At 38.2% G+C, this 22,832-nt stretch overlaps 1 protein-coding gene across 1 annotated transcript in view; it reads right to left on the bottom strand.

Annotated features, from left to right (window-relative positions):
- Window positions 1-22,832, bottom strand: part of MYO3A (myosin IIIA) — a 218,340-nt gene that overhangs the window by 160,217 nt on the left and 35,291 nt on the right. Inside the window, exons 5-8 of the mRNA XM_044227979.1 lie at window positions 16,909-16,985; window positions 13,496-13,641; window positions 10,691-10,756; window positions 7,684-7,839 (exon numbers count right to left, since the gene is read on the bottom strand). Coding sequence (XP_044083914.1) covers window positions 7,684-7,839; window positions 10,691-10,756; window positions 13,496-13,641; window positions 16,909-16,985 — 445 coding nt within the window. The remainder of the gene's footprint in view (window positions 1-7,683; window positions 7,840-10,690; window positions 10,757-13,495; window positions 13,642-16,908; window positions 16,986-22,832) is intronic.

Here is a 22,832-nt window from a genome sequence, read left to right as displayed (position 1 = left end):
ACATGGTAGCATGCAGTCCGGGTCTTTACACAATGGCCTCAATAAACACTGAGACAACATCGGCATTATCTCAATTCATGATTTCCATGGTAGCAAGGATTTTATCACCATTGGTGTTGGGTTGAATGGGGCCATAAGAAATGTAGCCATCCTCTGGACTAAACACAGAAAGTAGGAAAGAAGAATACTTCAAAATAATCCCTAGATTTCTGGTTGGCATAAGGAATTGAGCAGTGGTGCCATTAACAAGAAAGGGACCAAAGAACTAATTTTGGGTGGGACAGTGTAAATTCAATTTTGGACATGTTCATTTTGAAGTGTCTTTGAAATATTCATGTGGAGATGGGAATCAAAAAGAATAGTTATTGTAACAGCAGCCAGGATAAGCATTTTAAAAGCCCCACATATTAAGGGAAATGAATAAACGTTCCAAAGGGTACATAATTCTCGCAAAGACAGAGTTACAGCCATTAGAGAAAAATTATCATGCCCAGAAAACAGAATAAAATAGAATCATGCGTTGTAGCACACTGAAAAAGCCCTATTATTACTTCCTACTGATTTTTCTGTTTTTTCTTTTTTTTTTTCTGTAAAATCAGAATCCCATTCAACTGAATTTTCATGACATAAAGTCTTATACCTAAATAAAGAATTGAGAGCTTGACCCAAGTCCTGAAGAGTTGGAAAACTTAGTTTGTCTTTCATTTGTTAATCCTTCCAGATCTGTCTCAAAGTCACCTTATATCCTGGTTTGAAAACCATATATGCTGGGACAAGTGGGGTGATTTTAAGACCACCACAAATACAGCCATTATTTTTGGCCTAAGAAATAGCTATGTTTGAGTTACTTAATTCTTACAAACATTCCTTTTTGCTTCTATAAAATATAACCAAAAAACAATTTATACACATCAAAGTTAATCACCACTAGCATATCGAGGGTATCGAGCAAAATACTAAAGTTATTTTGCTTTGTAATAAAGCAAAAGAAAATGTTAAAGGTAACATGTTAATAATATAAACACCACAAAACGAAAATTTTTAAAAGACTGATTGATTGATTAATAGTTAGCAAGTGGGAAAAGAGGCAGAGGGAGAGAATTTTTCAAGCAGACTCCCCACTGAGCATGGAGCCTGATGTGGGGCTTGATCCCAGGACCCAGGAGATCTCAACCCACGAGATCATGACCTGAGCCAAAACCAAGAGTTGGAAGCTCAACTGTTGAGCCACCCAGGTGCCCCACAAAATGAAATCCTGGTTTGGGATTTATCATTCAACTATGTACTGGGGTAGGTTTTGCCTTTATTTATAAGGAATGCACATCATACCTTAAATAACACTTTTAGGTAAAGATTTAAGATACATAAAAGAAAGAATTTCAGGAACCTGTTTGCATATTCCACATAATTTATTGCTTTAATATCTCAAAATAGCTTTCCTTTATGGGGAGAAATTCCAAGATGGTTGCAAGAAAGGATTCTGCCTCATACATCTTCCAGAAGTAAGGGAGAAGCAAGGGCTTCTCCCTGCATTTTCTTCACCTACAACATGGATTTGTCACCTAAGAATGGGAACCAGATGGTCTTGTATGGAACTTAGAGTCTTGAGGAAGTGACAAAGCTCAAGGTCAGTTTACAAATATTTTGAGGTGGTTGTGACATTTCAGAAACCAGTGTTGCTGCAGGACTTGGAGCAGGGAGGGAGGGTTTCAGTGGTGGCTTCTTAGAAGCAGCTCTTGGGAGAGGCTATTTGAGGCTTCCTTTGCTTCAGGCGTAAGCCTGGCACTCTGCCTTCCTCTCAATTCTCTGAGCCATCCAGCATTTTTCACTCAATTGCTTTTCTTCTTAAATTGGGCTGGATTGTTTTTAGTCAAGAAAGCTTAATAGTACATTTCAATTACAAATGACTTTATCTATTCCCATGAAATCAGGCAACTGAATACAATACTGGATTCAAGAGCCAAACTTTTCCTTTTTAAAGATTTTATTTATTTTTTCATTTGAGAGAGGGAGAATTGAGAGACTGAGTAGGAGGAGGGGCAGAAGGAGAAGCAAAGTACCTGTAGAGTGGGGAGCCCAATGTGGGACTCGATCCCAGGACCCTGGGATCATGACCTGAGCTGAAGGCAGATGCCTCTCTGACTGAGCCTCCCCGGCGCCCAAGCCAAACTTTTCTTTTAAAATATTTTACAATTAAAATTTCTCACTGATTCAGTCTGCATTGTAACACTGTCAATTTAACTCCTGTGAAAATGCATTTCCATGGTTTGAGAGTTAGTCATGGAAGCAATTGCGGCTTCTATGCATCTCAATTCCTCAGACTAGTTGAGTAAGTTAAGCGAGTGACCTGTTATAGTCAGGCCTTGACTCAAAAAGGAAAGTTCTTGTATCCATCCCACAGTGCCTTCTAACACTGCCCCCTGGCCGTTATTGGGAAATTTAAAGTACTCAGTTTGTATTCAATTTATCATAGGACAGTCTTCTTTAAAACCAAATTAGGATTTATTAAAAAAATTATCCAGCCAAATACATATATCAACCCAATTTCAAAATGTCAATATCACATACAAAAATATGTCACCTTTGAGTTAGCTATGTTGATTTAGTACAGTCAGATTTTGGATCAACTTTACCAGTGCTGGGAACTGCACCAAATCAAATAATTCTGCCTGATTTTGAAGACTACTTTTTCCCAAGGAGTTGCAAGTGGCTCCCTGCAGTGTCTCTTCTTTTGCCTGAATATATTTCACACTTTGGAACTAGTATAAAAGTGCTGAGAGCAGGAAAATACTTCCTCCTCCTATGACCTCAGACTAAGATCTGTGGCCAAAAGTGTGTTGTACATTAATGATCCAAACTCTACTCTCACCCCCTCCAAATATACACTTGTGAATGATAAAATATTTTTTTAAAATATTTTTTAAGTTGAATTAAAATGACAAAGACCTTCTCCAAAACAAGATGAACATGACAGTGGACCTAAAAAGTCAGACACACCCTGGGAAGAAGGACAGAAACCACAGGCTGACACAAAGTCCAGGACTAGAAAAAGGCAGAAAAGGCCAGGACAGTAAAGGCAATGAAACACCCCACTCACAGTGAAGGCCCTGACCTAGGCTGGGAGTTGAATGTGGGAAGGGTTGTCTCTTACCTGAAAGAGAACACCGAAAAAATTCTGCATCTTCTTTCTTTTTTGGACCCAAGAGCCTGTGATGGCAAGACCAAGCACACATTGGGTCTACTTCCTACTGTTTCCATGACCAGATCTGCAATATCCTCAAAGTGCTACTGAGCAGAAAGACTCCTGAAGCCATATTACAGCTAAGGCAAAACTTTCAAAATAGGAGAAGAGAATGCAAAAGAAAAGAAAAAGCAGAGCAAACAGCCCCCCACCCCCACCCCCGGTTCCAGGCAGGAGAGCAAATCAAAATTCTAAACCCCAGAAGGAAACCAAATATTAAGGAAGCAAATAAACTCAATAATCAAGACAATTCACCCTGATTGGAATATAAATAAAAAAATGACTGTTAAAGAGTCTACAGAGAAAAAGAAAAGAATTACATTCACACACACACAAAATAAATTAGCCAGATATGAACAGCCAGATATAAAGACAGAAATGAATAAGGAACGTTTGCAAAAAGTAAGAGACTGTTGAAATGAAAAATACAGCTGTTGACAGAATTATCAGCCTGAAAAAAAAGTTTACAGGGTAACTCTAGACTAGTCCTATCCTAAGGATTAGTGAATTGAGAAACAATTTTGAAGAAATCATCCAAAATACAGCAGAGGAATGATAAAGGAAAGACAAACATAAGGGAGAAAACATAAGTCACATAAGGTATATTGGGACATTGCATTATTTATCTCTTAGAAAATAAAAAGAATAAGAGAAGATCAATATTTAACGATATCATGACTGAAAATTTTCCACAATTCTGAGTGAAACAGAAGTTCTCACACTGAAAACATATTCTGAATTCTTAACAAGATAAACAAGAATCAATTTTGTGACTCAGAAATACAAGTGTTGAATCTAATGTGGTGCCCAATGTAGAGTTGTTTTCAATAATTTTTTTTCTTTGTTTTTATCTCTGGAACTTAGAGCAACAGACTTAGAATCTAAATATTGTTTAAATCAACCATTTTTACGATGTCTGAATGCTGGGAGACAATTACCCATGGGTCTCTCTCGTTTCTGCATGTCTTATATTAGCTTTGTTTCCAGACTGTATTTCCAAGAATGCTTGTATAGCAAATGGTAGAAATTAGAGATAATGTCTCTTTCCATGACAGATGGAAGTTGTTTGCTTAACAAAATAGTAAAGATAATGTCTGCTCCAGGACAAAGATTGGGCAGGTTCACTGGCCCTTCCCTTTTCAAAGATTGGAGTTTCCCAAGCTCAGGGTCCCTATACTATCTGGCAAACCTACTGTATACACCAATCTATCTAGGTCATTCCACATCAGCACTAGGATTTGTGGGACAAGAATAACCATCATGGATATAAAACTTATGTTCCTGGCTTAACAAGAATAGTAAGGTCCTTTGCTTCTGATCCGGAAGACTCATATCTTCTGCAAATATGCTTGTAACTGGCACGTCAACTTATTAGCTTGCAAATAAGGTAAAATCTCAAATATTCAGTAGTTCTTGAGCACCCAACACGATGCTGGTACACTTCAATTTCTGTTCATTTTGTTTGTTTGCTTGTTGTTTGTCCACTTGCTCTGGGAAGTATGGGATTTTGGCTGACTATGGAACTACAGTCACAAAAAGAAGGAAGGAAGGAAGGACATGTGTGAGCCCAGGGCCATCTCCTCACTGTAAACTACATGCCTCCTTCCTTCTTTTCTGTAATTCATTCCACTCACAATGTAATGTTTCCTCACTACAGGTATATGAGTTCTGATTCTCTAGCAAGGCTGTAAACTCATATAGGCAAGGCCTAACCTTCAGAGATGTCTACTATCATTACTCTGTTTACTCATGTGAATAAAGCCTGGGTTTAGGGACCAGGATTCGAATTCCTGCTAGGTCATTCCTTGCCTGTGTTGCCTTACAGAAGTTAATTAGCCTCTGTAAACTTTGGTTCTTCTCAGCCGTGAAAATGGAGTGTCCTATATCAGGGATGTTACAAAATCACGTGAGATAATATAAAGTCCTAACAATGTCTGGCACACAGGCATTAAACAAATAGGAATGAAACATGTGACCCTGACAGGAATTCAAATAGAATCACCTTTTAAGTCATGCACCATTTTCTTTTTTTTTTTTTTTAAGACTTTATTTATTTATTTGACAAACAGAGATCAGAAGTAGGCAGAGAGCCAGACAGAGAGAGGAGGAAGCAGGCTCCCTGCTGAGCAGAGAGCCTGATGCGGGGCTCCATCTCAGAACCCTGGGATCATGACCTGAGCCGAAAGCAGAGGCTTAATCCCCTGAGCCACCCAGGCACCCCCATGCACCATTTTCCACTCACTTCTCCTCACTTAGCCCTTAAATAATGATATGCTCCTTAAATGAAACTAATAGAATTCTCAAGAATAAACTGAAACTACAAAAGACTAACCTTTGACTTAGCACTGTGTCTAGGAACTTATCTTAAGAAAATAATAAGGGATTCATGTGCAACTCTGTTCATTACAATGTTACTTATCAGAGATAGAAACAATTAGTAACAACCTAAATATTTAATAATAGGGAATTATTTAAATCAATCATTGAAAAGTCATACAAGGTAATGCTGGCAGTATTTAAAAAATCTGTCATAGAAGGGGCAGATTTTTTCAGATTAATCTGAAAAAGGAGGCAAGAGTATACAATGGGATAAAGACAGTTTCTTCGATGGTATTGGGAAACTTGGGCAGCTACGTGTAAAAGAATGAAACTGGACTACTTTCTTACACAAAAATAAAGTCAAGATAGATTAAAGACCTAAATGTGAGACCTGAAACCATAAAACTAAAAGATAACACAGGCAGTATTCTCTTGGACATTGGCTTGGACATTGGCCTGGACATTGGCCTTAGCAACATTATTTATGGACATGTTTCTTCAGCCAAGGAAAACAAAAGCAGAAACAAATGATCAGGACTACATCAAAATAAAAACCTTCTGCACGACAAAGGAGACCACTAACAAAATGAAAAAGCAACCTACTGAATGGGAAAAGATATATGCAAATGATATATCCAATAAGGGATTTAATATCCAAAATATATAAAGAACTTTTACAACCCAACATTAACAAATAATCGGATTAAAAATGGAAGAAGACATGAATAGACATTTTCCCAAAGATATACAGATGACCAAAAGACACAAAAAGATGTTCAAGATCCCTCATGATCAGGGAAATGCAAATCAAAACCACAATGAGATGTCACCTCATACCCGTCAGAATGGCTAGTATCAAAAAGACAAGAAATAATGTGTTGGTAAGGATGTGGAAAAAAGGGGATGTTCACACACTGTTGGTGAGAATGTAAACTGGTGTAGTTACTCTGCAAAACAGTATGGAGATTCCTCAAAAAATTTAAATAGCAATACCATACAATCCAGTCATTCCACTAATAGCTATTTACCCAAATAAAATGAAAAACTAATTTGAAAAGATATATGCACCCATGTCCCATGTGTTCACTGTGCCATCATTTATAATAGTCAAGATATGGAAGCAACCCAAGTGTCTATGGAAAGGTGAATGTGTAAAGAAGATGTAGTAAAACTATATAATGGAATATTACTCAACTATAAAAGGAATGAGATCTTGCCATTTGAAAAACATGGATGGACCTAGAGGGTATATGCTAAGTAAAACAATCCAACAGAGAAAGACAAATATCGTCTCATTTCACTTATATGTGGAATCTAGAAAACAAAACAAACAAACAAACAAACAAAAATCCCCAAACAGACTCATAAATAGAGAGAACAAACTGGTGGTTGTCAGATGGGAGACAGTATGGGGGATGGGTGAAATAGGTGATGGGGATTACTAAGGGGAAAAAAAAAAAGGAGGTTCCAGGACACATATAAATAGTATTCTAATTTTTAAAAAAAACGTATATCCATTCATAAGATACTAGAAGGTTATAGATTAAAATGATATACTTGATTCATTTTGTTGTATACTTCTCTGTATCTTCTTAGTTCCCTGAGATAAACACATATACTATCTATAATAAGTAAAAGGCGTATTCAATATTACATAAACTATACATAGTAGATTATTAGAAGCCCAAATAGGAAGTAGGAGTAATGATATTTAAAATATTTCTGAATAGAGTTCAACCAGAAAAAATGATACCAAGAAATAATACTTACCAGAAAGTCTTTTCAGGTTTATGTCTCTTTTTAAGTCTCAAATATAAGACACCTTAACTTTATAGAAGATCAGAAAACACAAGAAAATATAAGCCAACACTAATCATGTAAACTTTACATTCTTTATTCTGATGAAGTTGTTTAGAAAATGCTGCAAGCAATGTTACCAATATCAGGATGCAACTCAACATGTGAATTCACTTTTCATGCAAGTATCCTCTTATCTCAGAACCCACAGTGAACTAATTTAAATGAGTTCTTTTTTTTTTACCTTCAGCACTATCGCATTATAAAACTGTGCAGTGTCATTAGGTAATGTTTGGACTTTGTGAATGAAGATGTTATTCGATTACCTGGCCTTTTCTGTGCCTCCCATGCCTGGATGAATGCCGATGAATTCCATGAGCTGTTTTTGCAACATCATGTCTTTGCCCTCGACTTGAGTAATGAATTTATGCTGTAAAAGATCTGACACTGTTGGGCGCTTTTCATAATCTTTAGTCAAGCACCTGCACTGGCCAAAAAAAAAAAAAAAGAGAGAGAGAGAGAGAGAGAAAGAGAGAGAGCAAGAGAGAAGGAAAGAAAGATGTAATTACTAGATAAGTTCGAGTTTTGATGTTATTATTCATACTCCTAACAACTAGTGCAACACAAGAGAGCAACACTCCTCACAGTGTTCATCCTGAGAGGCATGTCTCAAAGCATGTTAACCTGCAATATGGCGGAACACATGTTTGTGAACGGGGACACGTCTGGGAGCAAGGCCACTTAGCCTTCCCAACTGCCGACTAAACATGGCCCCCTTGGGCAAGCATGCTGGCATAGTGGTGAGGAAACGCAATTTCCCCTGCAGGCAGGCCCCTTTACAAGCCAGTAGCTAAAGAATGAAGGATTGAAGTCATTACGATTTGAAAGCTTATCTAAAATTAAAACAAACTTTTCTGTTTCCCTCCCCTAATTCCTTTAAAGGTTTCTCGGTTGATCTATTTCTTTTCTACGTGATAAAACTGCTAAACTAATGTGCGGGGGATGTTTAAAATCCACATCTGTGCACATCCTTGGGGGTCTAGATTGTAGCATGAGAAAGGATAAAGTTAGTGAGGGCACTTGAAACAGCATCACAGGAGGGACAGCTGAACAAGTGGGACATTGAATCAGCCATGACAGCTGTCTTCAAATATCTGGAAGAGAGATTAGACTAGTTTTCAGTGGTCACAGGAGAAAAAAGAATCCAGGATCGATTTATGGAATTATGAGAGAAAGAGATTTGAAGGCAGCATATGGAAGAACTTTTCAACAGGGAGGCTTCTCAAAGTTACAATGGCTGCACTGGGTAGGATCACCTTGATTAGGGATGAGGACATCTTGATGGGATGGCCACCCAGTGCACTTGCTCGGGAAGGATTTATGCCCCGGATATGGCTTGGACTGTGTCAACTTCCAGGACCCTTCCCACCCTGGGATTCAGAGGATCTGCACTTGTGAGACAACTGATCAGTGCTGGGCTGGCACTAGGTGACATAGAAAAAAAAAAAAAGAAAGGAAAAAAAAGAAAGAGGAAGAAGGAGCCATGCCTTGACTTGGGCCGTGGCATTTCTAATCTGCACTGTCACTCCTCCTGGGATGATGATTTGGTCATTTACTTTCCTGGGCTTAACCAGTAACATATTTCCCAAGGATGGTAAAATACACTAAGGAACCAGGATGATGATATCTGAGCATTAAGAATAAGTGCTCTTTGTGATCATTCAGTTTAACAGAATGTATCCTTTTCTGACATCTGGTCAGAAAACAGAATGTATCCTTTTCTGACATCTGGAGCTCTTGGTCAGTGGATTGAGTGTAGTCACATATGCGACTCTTTTCTCCAAGTAAAAGTGTATCCAAGAGCTGGTATGTACCAGGCACTCTGCAGGACGGAGGCGTTACAGGGACAAGTAAGGCATATCCGGTGCCCTGAAGTTCCTGTCTGGGAAGAGAGGCTTCCAAACAGCTGTTCCTCATGGAAGAGGAGCAAAACGCAGCGAGAGCACACAGGGCAGAATGCTAACTAGCTGCCGGGAGGAAGTCGGGAAATGTTTCCTGGAGGTGAAACCGTGTGGAATGTGTCAAAGCCACAAGTTCCACTGAAGATCTGTGTGGAAGGACCGCAGACGTGGGGCACAATTACGAATTGTCGGAGCCGTTCAAAGTTCTCAGAGATTCTCCTAGAAGATGCGTAAGGTCTGACTACACTTCAACAAATCTTCTGTACTGCACGGCCCGTACTCAGTAACAGATGCTCATGTGAAAACTGGGGAACAAAATGTGACTACCAGTCCCCAGGTTTTCATACCCCTTAACTCTAAGCCTTTTGTCTTTACAGGAATAAGGGAATAAGCAGATACTCTTGGTAGAAACACCAATGACTCTATTACAGGTATGACTGGGTCCTCCACTTTCTTTGCCCTTTCTACATTTTCTAAGTAGTGTCCGACACACATAATCTTTTTTGGAGGGGGGGGACTTTACTTATTTATTTGAGAGACAGAGAGCATGAGCAGGGCGAACAGCAGAGAGAGAAGCAGACTCCCTGCTAAGCCGGGAGCCCAACCTGGGGCTTGATCCCAGGGTCCTGGGATCATGACCTGAGCCAAAGACAGACACTTAACCAACTGAGCCACCTAGATGCCCTGACACATGTAATCTTAAAGTCCCCTGTCTCCCATTTACAACTTGGAGTCATCCCTTACCTTATTTATCAATATTAATGTTGTTTATGGTGAGGATGTAATAAAATTGTGATAAGAGGTTTGTGGGGCAGATAGTCAGAAACTGTTGACTCATATCTTCCAGTCGATTGCCCAGAGGCACTGCCCCTCTGCTAAATATTTGTCAAATTCAAATGTTCACTGAATTTCAAATAATAAGCATTTTATCAAACAATTATCTGATTCAGTGACTGCAATGAAAATTCCGACTGTGAAGGGAAAGAGTGATGCGGATAAACAAAGGGTTAAAAATAGTGGACTGAACCAACGGTGGGTGAGTACCTGGGAGATGGGAGGGTGTGACTTGCAAAAAGCAGGTAGATGGAAGGATGTGTTTATGGACCATGAAGCAACCTCAGAGGCATAGCTATCTTTAAGCACAAGAACATGACCCTGAGATCATTATTTGAGCAATAATGGATTCACTGAACGTTCAGAAGACAGTACAAATGTTGGTTTTGTAGACAATAGTGGACACCCTCTGGGGCTGTTCAATAGATAAGAAATAAGGAGGAGATTCAGAAGTGTTGTAAAAGGCACATATCCAAGTTCTAGCAGGATGGTATCTCTTGTTTTTTTAAAAAAAAAAAAAGACTCTGTTGTTACTCACTTGCTAATGAAGTCATTGAATTCTGCTGACCATATCTCAGGCTGCCTTAGTTTGGGGGGTGGATTCCTGGAAAAAATAAGAACCACGGTTGGATTGTGCACATTGGTCAGTCGGTGCAGAGTCAGAGCTGAACAGACTAGAGAATGAGTGGGATTGGGGGTTCTGCCAGGCATAAATCAAGCATGACCACAATTTTCTGATTCAAAGACAGATGATTAGTTATTAAGCATTCTTCGTATAAAATGACAGCTTCCTTGTTTCTCAGCGAGCACTTAATATATGACCCAATTTTTCTGATAATTTTTTTTCTTTTAAGGAATCTTTTCCCTTTTACCTGAGTGCCCTAGGGGGAAACATCTAAACTTGGCAAAATAGAAACAGCAAATACTGGGGAATTTTTAAATTTTATTATTTTAACTTGAGTCCTGCAGAAGTCTCTGAGGAATGGCCAGGGTACACAGAGGTGACCTGAAAGGTGGATCATTTAGAGTACAAGGGACACCGTAGCAGACAAGAGCAGAGTAGAATGCCTTTAGTAGGAGTTGTTCTGTTGCTGCTGGGAACAAGTTTATGGAAGTAAGGAACTGGAAAATATGATTAGCTGGGAAGCTCTGAATGCCACTTAAAATATTTCGTTATTAGTTGCCTTTATTTTAAGGCCAAACAAATCTTGCTCTTCTTTGACATGTTCATGAATATGAAGGCACATCCCTTGGAAATGAGGCTGATCTAACTCCGTCATAAGAAGCACTGATCAACCATGATGACTGAATTTGCTGAAATACTGCTTTCCACTAATCCTAACAGCTCTTTGTTTTCATTAGTGGGATGGAAACAATTTATCTTCAGTTCTGCATTACTCCTTAAATAGCTTATAATGAAATTAGGGGATGGTTTATACAGGCTCATTAAAGAAAAGTGCAGCCACTCATCAGCCCTAGATCATGCCTGGAGCTCACTGTACCAGTCTTAGAACTACCTGAAGGTTGCTGACTTGCACATTAAAAGAAGTCATTCTCTTCCCCAAGAATCTTGCTTTGCTTCTTGTCCTCCTGTAAATTTCCTAAGATTTACTGGCTTGCTTGGAGTACAACAAAGTTTTGATGATTTTAGAGCATTCAGACGGGGTAACTTTTCAGAGCCCTTTTTTTTTTTTCCTCATTATTTCTATAGCTCATGTTCTAAGACCTCCATGCGAGAGATATAATGGTGGCAGAAGTTGGAGGAAGTAAGTAAGAGGATGCAACTTCCAGAAACATCAGTGTTGTCATCCCTTGTCCATCCAGGGTCATCACCAAGAATCACTGCATCCAGCTAACTCTGGTAGTTTAAACCATAAATAAAAGGGCTCAGGAAATGTAGTGCTTCATGCCGACACCAAGAGTTAGGAAATGTATATATTTTTTTCTGTTTTCCTCATATTTAATGAAATGTCTTAGACTTGGCATAGGTTTTCTATTCTTTTTTGTAATCTTATTTCCCCACTTACCAACCAAACAGCATATTTTACAAATAACTAGACCTGGGATTTACTCAGAAATTATTATGTAAAGGATGATAAAGTCATGATAATTTAGAACACAGGTATCAGAAAGGAAGTTCAAAGATAAAGTGAAAAATGCATTCAAAATATTTGGTCTTCTACTGATTTATTTATTCATTTATTTATTTATTTATTTATTAAAGATTTTATTTATTTATTTGACAGAGAGAGATCACAAGGAGGCAGAGAGGCAGGCAGAGAGAGAGGAGGAAGCAGACTCCCTGCTGAGCAGAGAGCCCGATGTGGGACTCGATCCTAGGACCCTGAGATCATGACCTGAGCCGAAGGCAGCGGCTTAACCCACTGAGCCACCCAGGCGCCCTCTTCTACTGATTTAAATACGTGCCAAATATTCCAAATAGAACCCTTTTGACATGAATGTAACATACTGACATTATTTCTTTAAAACTGGATAACTCTTCCCAGGGCTTTGAATATATGGTCCTAAGTGCTACAGGCATTAAGATGACAAAATTTGTTTGAAAAAAGTATATAACTTATCACCTCACACTCCCCGGGTGTGCATTCTACTGGGTCTATGGTACCAGGCATAATCCTTAAAACAGTCCTCAAAAGGGAATACATAGATAATAAAAATAGGCAGTCTTTTCAAATCAGTGTTCTGAAATGTCTAGGAACTAACCAAAACATATATAAAATAATATTTAATTAGTAATAGGATAGACACAGGAACGTTTGTCAATATATCCACTGAAGGGAAAGGTCTACACAGAGAGGAAAGTGCTTTCATGACTCCAAAGGGATTATTCTAAGTTTACTGTTTTATATGAATACACTCAAATATTAACATTTAAAGTCTTTGCTATTATATCAGTAAATTTTGTGTATTGTTTTATTAATGATATCATTTTAAACCTCCAAAGAAAAGTCTTAGCAAGTAGTCAAAAAAAAAAAAAAATCACTGGATTGATAGAGCGAAGCAAAGCCAATCACTGGGGCACCGACAGTGGCCCCGGGCCTTACTGACAAATTTGGGAGGAGATAAAGGGTGGGAAGAACTGCTGCTCTCGGAGCTCAAATCCCTGCAAAAGGAAAACATACCAAATACCTAGAGAAAGCTCTTACTTAGATCAGGGAAATGAAACCATTGAGTACATACAGTATTTCAGAAGAGGCAGAAGATATCCCAGACCACTGTGCTCCCACTTTGCTAAAATACATTGACTGTTTCCCTGATGAGCACCAGTTGAAGGGAGAAAGATGGGCTACAGACACCGTACCCCCCACGTTAGTCCTCTGACCTTGGAATTTTGAAGAGTGCTCTCATCGGATGCAGGTCGGCTAGTGGAGGCTCTCCATCCCCTAGCTCGATGGCCGTGATCCCCAGGGACCAGGTGTCACACCTGGCATCATAAGTGGTATCCAGTTGCTGTTCACATGCAATCACCTGGCAGAAAATGCAAAAAAAATAAATAAATAAACAAAACCAAAAACAAACCAGCATGAAGTTTGTGATTTTAGCAAACACTATAGCAAAAGTAAGCATGAAAGTCCCAAGTTTTATATTAAAAATTCAATTCATGTGACAAATATTTACAAGTTTTAGTCCTAATAGCCCCAAAGTGAAAACAAGTCAAATGTCCATCAACTGGTGGTAGGTAAACAAAATACTGTGCATACATACAACAGAATATGATTCAGCCATCAAAAGGAGCAGACCATTGATGTATGCTACAACATGTGTAAACACTAAGAGAGAGAAGTCAGACACAAAGGCCACATGCTGTTATGATTCCATTTATATGACACGTCCAGAAGAGGCAATTCCATAGACAAAAAGCAGATTAGTGGTTGTGTAGCGTAGGACAGCTTGGGAGGAAATGGGGAGGGACTGCTAATGAGTAAGGGGTTTCTTTTAGGGGGAAAGAAAATGCTCTAAAAGTAGACTGTGATGAAGGCTGCACAACCCTGTGAACATACAGTTAACAATCATTAAACTGTACATATCAAATGAGTTAATTCTATGGTAGATGAATTATATCTCTACAAAGCTGTTTAAAATAAAAAACACATTCAGATGAATTTTCTCTTCTTTTGGGTCTCTTGGTCTTCCTTAGTATAAAAATGTATTTTGCCCCACCAACTTTTTTTGTTGTTGTTGTTACTTTATGACGCCATATGTGTGATCTAGGAATAGCTCACCAAAGGCTTGGGTGAATTTATGCTCCAATTTGCCTAAAAAATCCTTAGCTTATGCTTTCCTAGTGTTATTGTAAATAATATTCCCTTTTTCTTGGCAATGTATGGTGGCTTGTAAAAATGATAGGGTCACCTACCATGGTCACTCTTTCCCTAGTCCCTTTCATCCTGAAACATGCACGGACTTCGGTCTCGGAAGGATGGCTTTATGTAACCAGCAAATGCTTCCTCTGAATTAGAATTTAATTTAAAAATGTCAGTAGAGAATTCCACTGTTCAACTGATAAATGAACAATATTGCCTCTGAGGCCCTAAAAACACTGAAATAATTCTATGCCATTAGTTATGGAGAATATATTTAATTTTATTTACTTAGCTGCTTTCTAATTCTATGAGATTGGTCATTAATAACATAGAGCTGGTGTATAACCCATGACTTCACGAGCTAGAGAGCCGGTTATTCAAAATATATATACTTCAACAATTCTAGATAAGTGGAAATTTATTGAAATACTGCCAATCATTCATAAGTTGGGAAATATTTATTGCAGAAGAATAAGTACAATATACACAAAATCTGGAACATCCAAATATTTACACGATAGCTTAAAAAGATCACAGTGAGGGCACCTGGGTGGCTCAGTGGATTAAAGCCTCTGTTTTCGTCTCAGGTCATGATCTCAGGGTCCTAGGATCGAGCCCCATATCAGGCTCTCTGCTCAGCAGGGAGCTTCCTCCTCTCTCTCTCTCTCTCTCTCTCTGCCTGCCTCTCTGCCTACCTGTGATCTCTCTCTGTCAAATAAATAAATAAAACATTTAAAAAAAAAAGATCACAGTGAACCTTTCTCTTTAAGGTAACATCCACTGGTTTGTTAAGCAGAAAAGTGCTTTCAAACTGTGTTTGTGCTATTGGAGGCTTACTAATAATAAATAATGACTTATCAGTAAAATGACAGTCCGGTAATTGCATATTAAGGAGTGTCAATTTTAATTATTAACTCATTTAATACTCTGGTAATTACATTTTAGATAGATCAAAATATTTTCTCTTACTTAGACAGTGGTTCCAAGATTAATCAAAATTGCTTTCTTAACTAGAAGAAAACTTAAATACCAAACAAAGTCTTTGTTACTATAACATGGAAAATACAAAGTTAGGTTATTGACTATTTAATATTAATCAAGTAATAACATAATTATTACATAGTATAGTATTTATATTATTGTTTTTCTATATTACTAAAATACATAAATAAGCTATACTGTTTAATATTATCCCTATATTTTATTAATTTCCCATTAAAAATTTTTTTTCATAAGCTTTTAAAATACTACTAATATATCAGAACAAACTGAAGAAACTCTCACTTCACATTCTCTTACTCAATTTTGATTTTCTTTATATGACCACACTTCCTATTCCTATTCCAAGATGTACACCCTGTTTAAAATTTTTTGAATCCAGGGCACCTGGCTGGCTCAGTTTGTTAAGTGTCTCCCTTCGTTTGGCTCAGGTCATGCTCTCAGGGTCCCAGGATCAAGCCCTGTATAGGGCTCACTGCTCAGTGGGGAGCCTGCTTCTCTCTCCCCCTCTGCCCACCATTCCCCTGTTTGTGCTTCTCTCTCTGTCTCTCTCTCTGTGTCAAATAAACAAAATCTTTAAAAAAAAAAAAGCTTTTGAATCCACTGGAATTTTTAAGACTCTAAAGATAATGTAACCTTTCTCCATGTTTTATATTCCATTTACATTTCACTTTTTTGTAAGTACTAATTGAATTAATATTAAAATAGAAACAGCACACAAGGGTTTAATCCCCAAACACATTTCATTCTAAGGCTTTGCAATATTAATGCAGTATTTGAACCACTTCCTGCTCTTGACTCCCTGGAAAATGGTAAATAAATAGCAGAACATTTCCCAGAGGTTGAAGAGAGAGCTTTCAAACATAAGTGTTCTTTATGGATAAACATAATTAAAAAGATTAAAGGCATTAAGAATGGCTGTGGAGAGAAGATGGGACTCTAGAAAACTTCTTCCCTCAGCAATTTTGGCAGTTCATCCACAACTTCCCAAAGGTAACAGTTTGAAAAGAGTCTATTTAAGCTCAATGTTGTCCCCAAGCAAGACAGGCCCAATGTAGGAACCTGTGATACAGGTTAGTCACCACAAATTTGATCTTAAAGGCTAGGAGTTTTCCTAATATTTCTACTATAATATTAATAATATGGATGCATGTTAAGCAATTAAATGCAAATTTAATTTAAAAAATTAAGGCTGCAAGCAGTTTCTTTTTACCTCATCTGATTCATTCACTCCTTCATTTATTCATGTTCATTCATAGTCCATTTACTGAACACCTCCCATGTTCCTTCTCACACATGCAAAAACCTTACATAAAAACAACTGATGTTTTCTTCTAGTACCTTCCAAAACACATATGGAGATAGAGTATGCATGAAAAGGAAAGTCAGAAAAGATCAAATATTACATCTGTCCCTCTCAAAACTATCTGACCTCAGGAGCCATCCAAAATGGCGTGCCTACGGAGGTGTTCCGATGGTGCCGAGTGCTGGTGAGCTGTGCAGACACACCTGAAAGAAAGACACAAGACTTCAATTCTGGCATTAATTACTCAGGCAAAGAGACTCCAGTGGCAGTATATTTCTTTACAAACTACCATTAAAATTCTGTTCCTTTAAAGCTGCCATGGGACTTGAACTTCATATTAAAGTATTCTAAGTCAGGATTTCCTCATCGCCAAAATACAGAATGGTCCTCTAATTTTCTGTTTCTCATATCCAACATCTCTATCCTTAAAGCCCCATTTCAAGTTTTATTCCTCTATGCTGATAGCTGGTCCTGATCATACTAACCTTTATTTTTTGACCTCCTGTATTTGTAACTACCTGTCTATATTATGTAGTTTGGTATGTAATTGTTATTTGGTAAGATTCTTCCCCTCTCTCCTCCTCCCTTTGCCCACTACGAAATTCTGGTGAGTTTGAGACTTTTTCTATGGTGGTATGCACATAGTGGGTTATTTGTGAATGTGAATAAAATTATTTTCCATCACATGATAAACTTTGGAAAAAATCACACCTGTCTAGAAGTTTTAAATTAACAGTATCTATTTAATCCAATAATGGAAATACAATCAGTTCTATTCCTTTAGAGAGATTATAGAAGGAAGGAGTACAATGAACAGGTAAAACCAAAAATTTCAATCATGTCATCCCACTAATTACACCTGGTTAGATATAATCATAATTGGCCTTTAAGAAGATTAGGAGGAAAGTCTCTCCTTGCATTTCACATTCCTGTTCCTCATGCAGACAGCAGGCCTGGCCTGGTTACCTCTGGCTGTCCAGTGCTCTTCCCTTGACCTACTCTGAACTTGATGGGTTACACCCAAACCATGGGCTTCCCTTTCCTGGTTTCCCTGTTTTGAAGATTTTATTTATTTTAGAAAGAGAAAGAGTGAGAGTGAGAAGGGGGAGAGGCAGAGAGAGAGAATCTCAAGCAGATTCCATGCTGAGCCTAGAACCCAATGCAGGGCTTGATCTCACAACCCTGAGATCATGACCTGAGCTGAAACCAAGAGTCGCACGCTAAACGGACTAAGTAACCCAGGCATCCCCTGATTTCCCTGTTTTGAAAAGTGTCTCCCAGGTTGTCACATTTATTTTACAATTTATGTCTATTTACATTTATGTCTATTTATCTTACAAGCCAAGTAAAGCAAAGGCATTAATTAAGATTTAAATTTGGATACATTTGACTCTTCCAAGTTGGCATTTGACATTTATCATGAAACTCAAAGGCCATATTCAGCTAAAAGGGTATTTTGGTGGTGGAAATACACTTAAATATTGGTGGAATATACTTGGGCGGAGGGGTAGGCAGTATGTTTCAGTGCCATATTAACTGCATCTCACAATGACTCAACCTACCTATTCCACCAACGTATAGTATAAATCCTGTCGCAAACAGAACTTTCATCTATGGCCTTCAAATTCTGTCTTTGAAAAAGTTAATCTTTCGACAGAAAAAAAATATCCTCACTAAATAATTTTTCAAATTCAAGGGAGATGATCTAATCTGTGCATGAAGATTGTCTCTTAAATATTTTCTAACAGTCTCCCTGAAGAAAGAGCATCATTGCTTAACAGCATATTTCTCCAGAATACACCCCCTACCTCCACCTCTACTCCAGGCATTTTAACCTTTAGAAAAATTAAATTTAAATCTAAATATTTCATATTGTCTTTTTCTCTAAATTAAAAGAAGTGATTAAGCTCAGATTTTATGAGACCATCAGAATATTGTAATTTATTTACATAAGTGGGAAAAGCACATGGATTTTTTTTTTTTGAGATTTTATTTATTTGAGAGAAAGAGAGAGCAGTGCAAGGTGCAGAGTGAAAGGGACAAGCAGATGCCCTGCTGAGCATCGAGCCAGATGTAGTCTGATCCTGGGACCCTGGGAACAGGACCAGAGCCGAAGTCAGATGCTTATTAGCCAACTGAGCCCCCCGGGTGCCCTGCAAGTGGATGTTAAAATCGATTCAATTTAAAACTGATTCTAAATTTACTGAGATTTATTCTAAGGTATCTATCTATCTAAATTTACATTTTACTTGATCCTGTTGCACATTTTTGTCTCAATTTCTTAAAGAAAGTTTAAAAATTCAAATGTCATTTAATTGAAATGTAAAGGGAAAGAAAAACACACACACACACACACACACACACACAACCAAGTAATAAAAAAAAAAAAAATCAAAAGTTTTGCTCCAGGCAGGAAAATGACCTTTTAGAGTAATCATGTGATATATTTATTCTCTTTTTGAATATGAAGAAAAGATTACGTCACTAGGGTTGACATTTCTCAGCAAGTAGTCATGTCCTGGTGTCTGAATTTATAACCATGGATGTTTGGAAAGGACCTTCCTGCCACACTCCACAGGAAATAAACCCATGTGGAAAGATACTAGAAAAAGGTTTTTTAGGGTGTGATATGTGACCCAAGGTAGTCCATTCAGATTCTTTTTCTTGGAAACGTGAATCTTGAGTGGAGTGGACTCTCAGGAAGGAGGTAACTAGAGCAGAGTCATCCAATGGCAGGGCTCGAAGGTCCAAGTGATGCTGCCCCTGAGGACAAGGGCTGCCATGGCCCTTCCTAGGAGGCCAGATGGCCCAGCTTCTTCTCCCTTGACTTTGTAAGCCTGTCGGTGTTGTTTTCAGTATCCTTACCTCAGCTGGTCAGAGTTAGTTTCTGTTGCTCACAAGCAAGAAACTAGCTAATATAAGACCCAAATGATTTTACACACAAAGGAGCTAATTAATAAGAGTAATCGTCAATAATGGGTTTACAAATTCTGAGTTATTAGGTTTTAGAAGTGATATTAGTCTCATAGTATTGATATGATATGATATGATTGACATGATATGATATGATATTACATTTATATGCTACTATGAGATTAAAGTTTTCTAGGACAGTGTTTGGCCTCCAAACTCTTTAATCACACATCCCAAAGAAGAAGAAACTCATAAGCAAACATACAAATATAGATATGGTTACAGATATTCTCCATATATTTACTATTATATTAACTTATGCTATCTGAAGCACATAAAGATAATTTTAAAGGATGAGATTAAATAATAACTGTATTATGACTGTGTCATAATTAGTATGGGTATTTTTTCTGCACCCCCATGATGTCTTGTAAGCATGCCGGCATTGACACCCCCTTCAAAGACGACTGGTCAGAATGTGGGCTAATGAATTAGTGTTCTTGGGGGTCTCACATATCATTAAGTGGCTTTTGGGATCCTGCACAAAGAATGTTTTACACCTGATTCCCATACAGGAAAAAGACACTGTAAAACTATAAACAAGAAAACTGTAGCCCAGAATGTGAAGAAGAAAAACAAAGTCTCAAGAAAGTGAAAAAGCAACAATGCCACTAGGAAGAATAAAAAACTGTGGGTCGGGGCACCTGGGTGGCTCAGTTGGTTAAGCATGTGCCTTCAGCTCAGGTCATGATCTTGGGGTTCTGGGACTGAGCCCTGCATCAGGCTCCCTGCTCAGCAGGGATTCTGCTTCTCCCTCTCCCTCTGTCCCTCCTCTTGCTTGTGTGCTTTCTGTCTCTCTCTCTCTCTCAAATATCTCTCTCAAAAAATAAATAAAATCTTAAAAGGGAAACTAACACTTGAGTCTGATAATATTGGATGATACTAACGTTAAAAATAAGACACACAACTAGGAAAGAGTGACAGAAGACCTTTGCCAAATTTCATGTGTGTGTTGAATGTTTCTGTAATCTTTCTTAAACCCCACCATCATTTTACTAACACAACCAAATAGCTTTGAAGCTAGAAGGCAACTTATTGGTCATAAAGTCTAACGTGTTCATTTTCAGCTTAGTAAACTTCAGCTGAAGAGAAAAGTAAGTTTCCTGAGGACAAATGGCATTTTTATTTGGTATAAATTCTCTCAAGAAAAGAAGCTAAGAAGGTAGAAAAATGCAAGATTCTATTAAAAACGATAGCCATAAATTACTTTAAAAGGCAACAGGAATCCAAACTATGAGTTCAGGAGGCCTAGGAAGTAAAGAAGATTAGGACAATCATCTTGTCCAGAGAGGAAATAATGGACTAAGTCACCAAAGTAAACAGTTATGTAAGCATCTCAAGGGATAAGATGCTAAAAGGTTGGAAAATTCCAGGCAGAAAGTTGGGATAGTGAGAGGCTATTGGAAGGAACAAGAGGCCAGAGGGAACTAGGGCTGAACAGAAAACAGGCTAGAAGAGAGAACAATGATCCATTGAAAGTCAAAGCCTCAGGAACATTAAAGAGGTGTATGTTAATGATTCTTAAGCCCTTTGCTTTGATTATATTGAAATTTTCATGCAGTTTTAGGCCCTTCCAACAAGGCTTCCTGGCTGTTTATTGTACAGCGAACTCCGTTCCCTATTGTCTAAGCGTTTCTTCTAGGGAGAAAAACGTGCCAAGAGATCTCTGAGAGCCTTAGGGAGTCAGAAGAAACCTGAAATATGTGGTTTCCAATGTGGTTTCAACAGACCAACTTCGGGAAACTTGATTTGCTATAACCATACAGCAAAACCCCTGACATCTAGAGAGGACAAAGGGAAGAGCATGGGATTTTGTTGTTGTTGCTAAAAATAAAGTACTGCAGGAATGAGAATTGAAATTCTAAAAATATGGATTTTTTTCAACAAGAAGAGGCCTTATAATTTATTATACCATTAAATATCCTCATTTTGTTGATAAAGTTAAGATAGTATGAAGATGAATCTAGGCATGGTATCCAAATATTTGTCAACCATTATTCCGGATGTTTCTGTGACGTATGTTCTGGATGAAATTAACTGTGAATTAAGCAGATTATCCTCCATACCATGGATAAGCCTCGGTCAGTAAGGGAAGGGCCTTAACAGAACAGAGACTGGGTAAGAAGGACTTCTGCCAGCAGCCTACCTTTGGACTCAAACTGTAACTTTTCCCTGGGTCTTCAGCCTGCCAGCTTAACATCACATTTTGGAGTCACCAAGCTTTCACAGTCACATGAACAATTTCCTTAAAATAAGTCAGTCTCCTCTCCACCCGTCACCCCCACCCACCATAGTTTGTTGATTCTGTTTCCCTGGAGCACTCTGGCTGATACAGATTTTGGTACGGAAAAATAGTTCTTAGAGGAACAGAATCTTAAAGATGAGTCTGGGATATAATATGGTGATAGAGGTACACAAAATACCAGTACTGGATACTTCTAATTACACACTTACAAGAGGCATGGTTCAGGGTGGTATTGCTGGGCATTTTGACCAAGTAATGAATATAATGGAATTGGCTGGTTTCTACTAATGTCGCTGGATAAAGTGAGGAGAAAAAGAAGGATGAACTCAGGGATTCAAATTCCCAGCTCCAGTGCTGCAAAACGACCTGAAAACTTCTATGTCTGCCCTGAAAGAGACCCTTCTCTCCAGTCGATAAAGAGTTGAGATTAGTGAAAGCCAAACCTAGAATCTCCTTATTAAGGGTGTGGGATGATGGAGGAAAGAATAACTTGGATCAGGCTGAACTTCCTGATAGACCCACTAAGCAGAGACTTTGCATTTAATATTGCAGCTTAGAAAGTCAGAAAGTGTTGGCTGGTTGGCTCGGACATGGACGAAAAAGTTGACCTAGTAAATGATCTTGAAATGCCAGAACCATACTGGTTTACTCTAGAGGAAGCGATTCAAAGACTTAGGAAGACTGGAATGTTAGAGTGGATTCTTCATTTCAGACCTACTTACCCAACAAGGGAGCATCCAGAGGATGCCTTTCAACATAACTGTGAGAAACCCATTTTTGAGGGGAGCCCCAGCATCCTTGAGAGCTCTATTACCACTCTTCCGTGTAGGCT

This window comes from Neovison vison, chromosome 12 (assembly GCF_020171115.1).
Source record: "Neovison vison isolate M4711 chromosome 12, ASM_NN_V1, whole genome shotgun sequence".
Taxonomy (NCBI): Eukaryota; Metazoa; Chordata; class Mammalia; order Carnivora; family Mustelidae; genus Neogale; species Neogale vison.
This window is presented reverse-complemented; position numbering and strand designations above follow the sequence as displayed.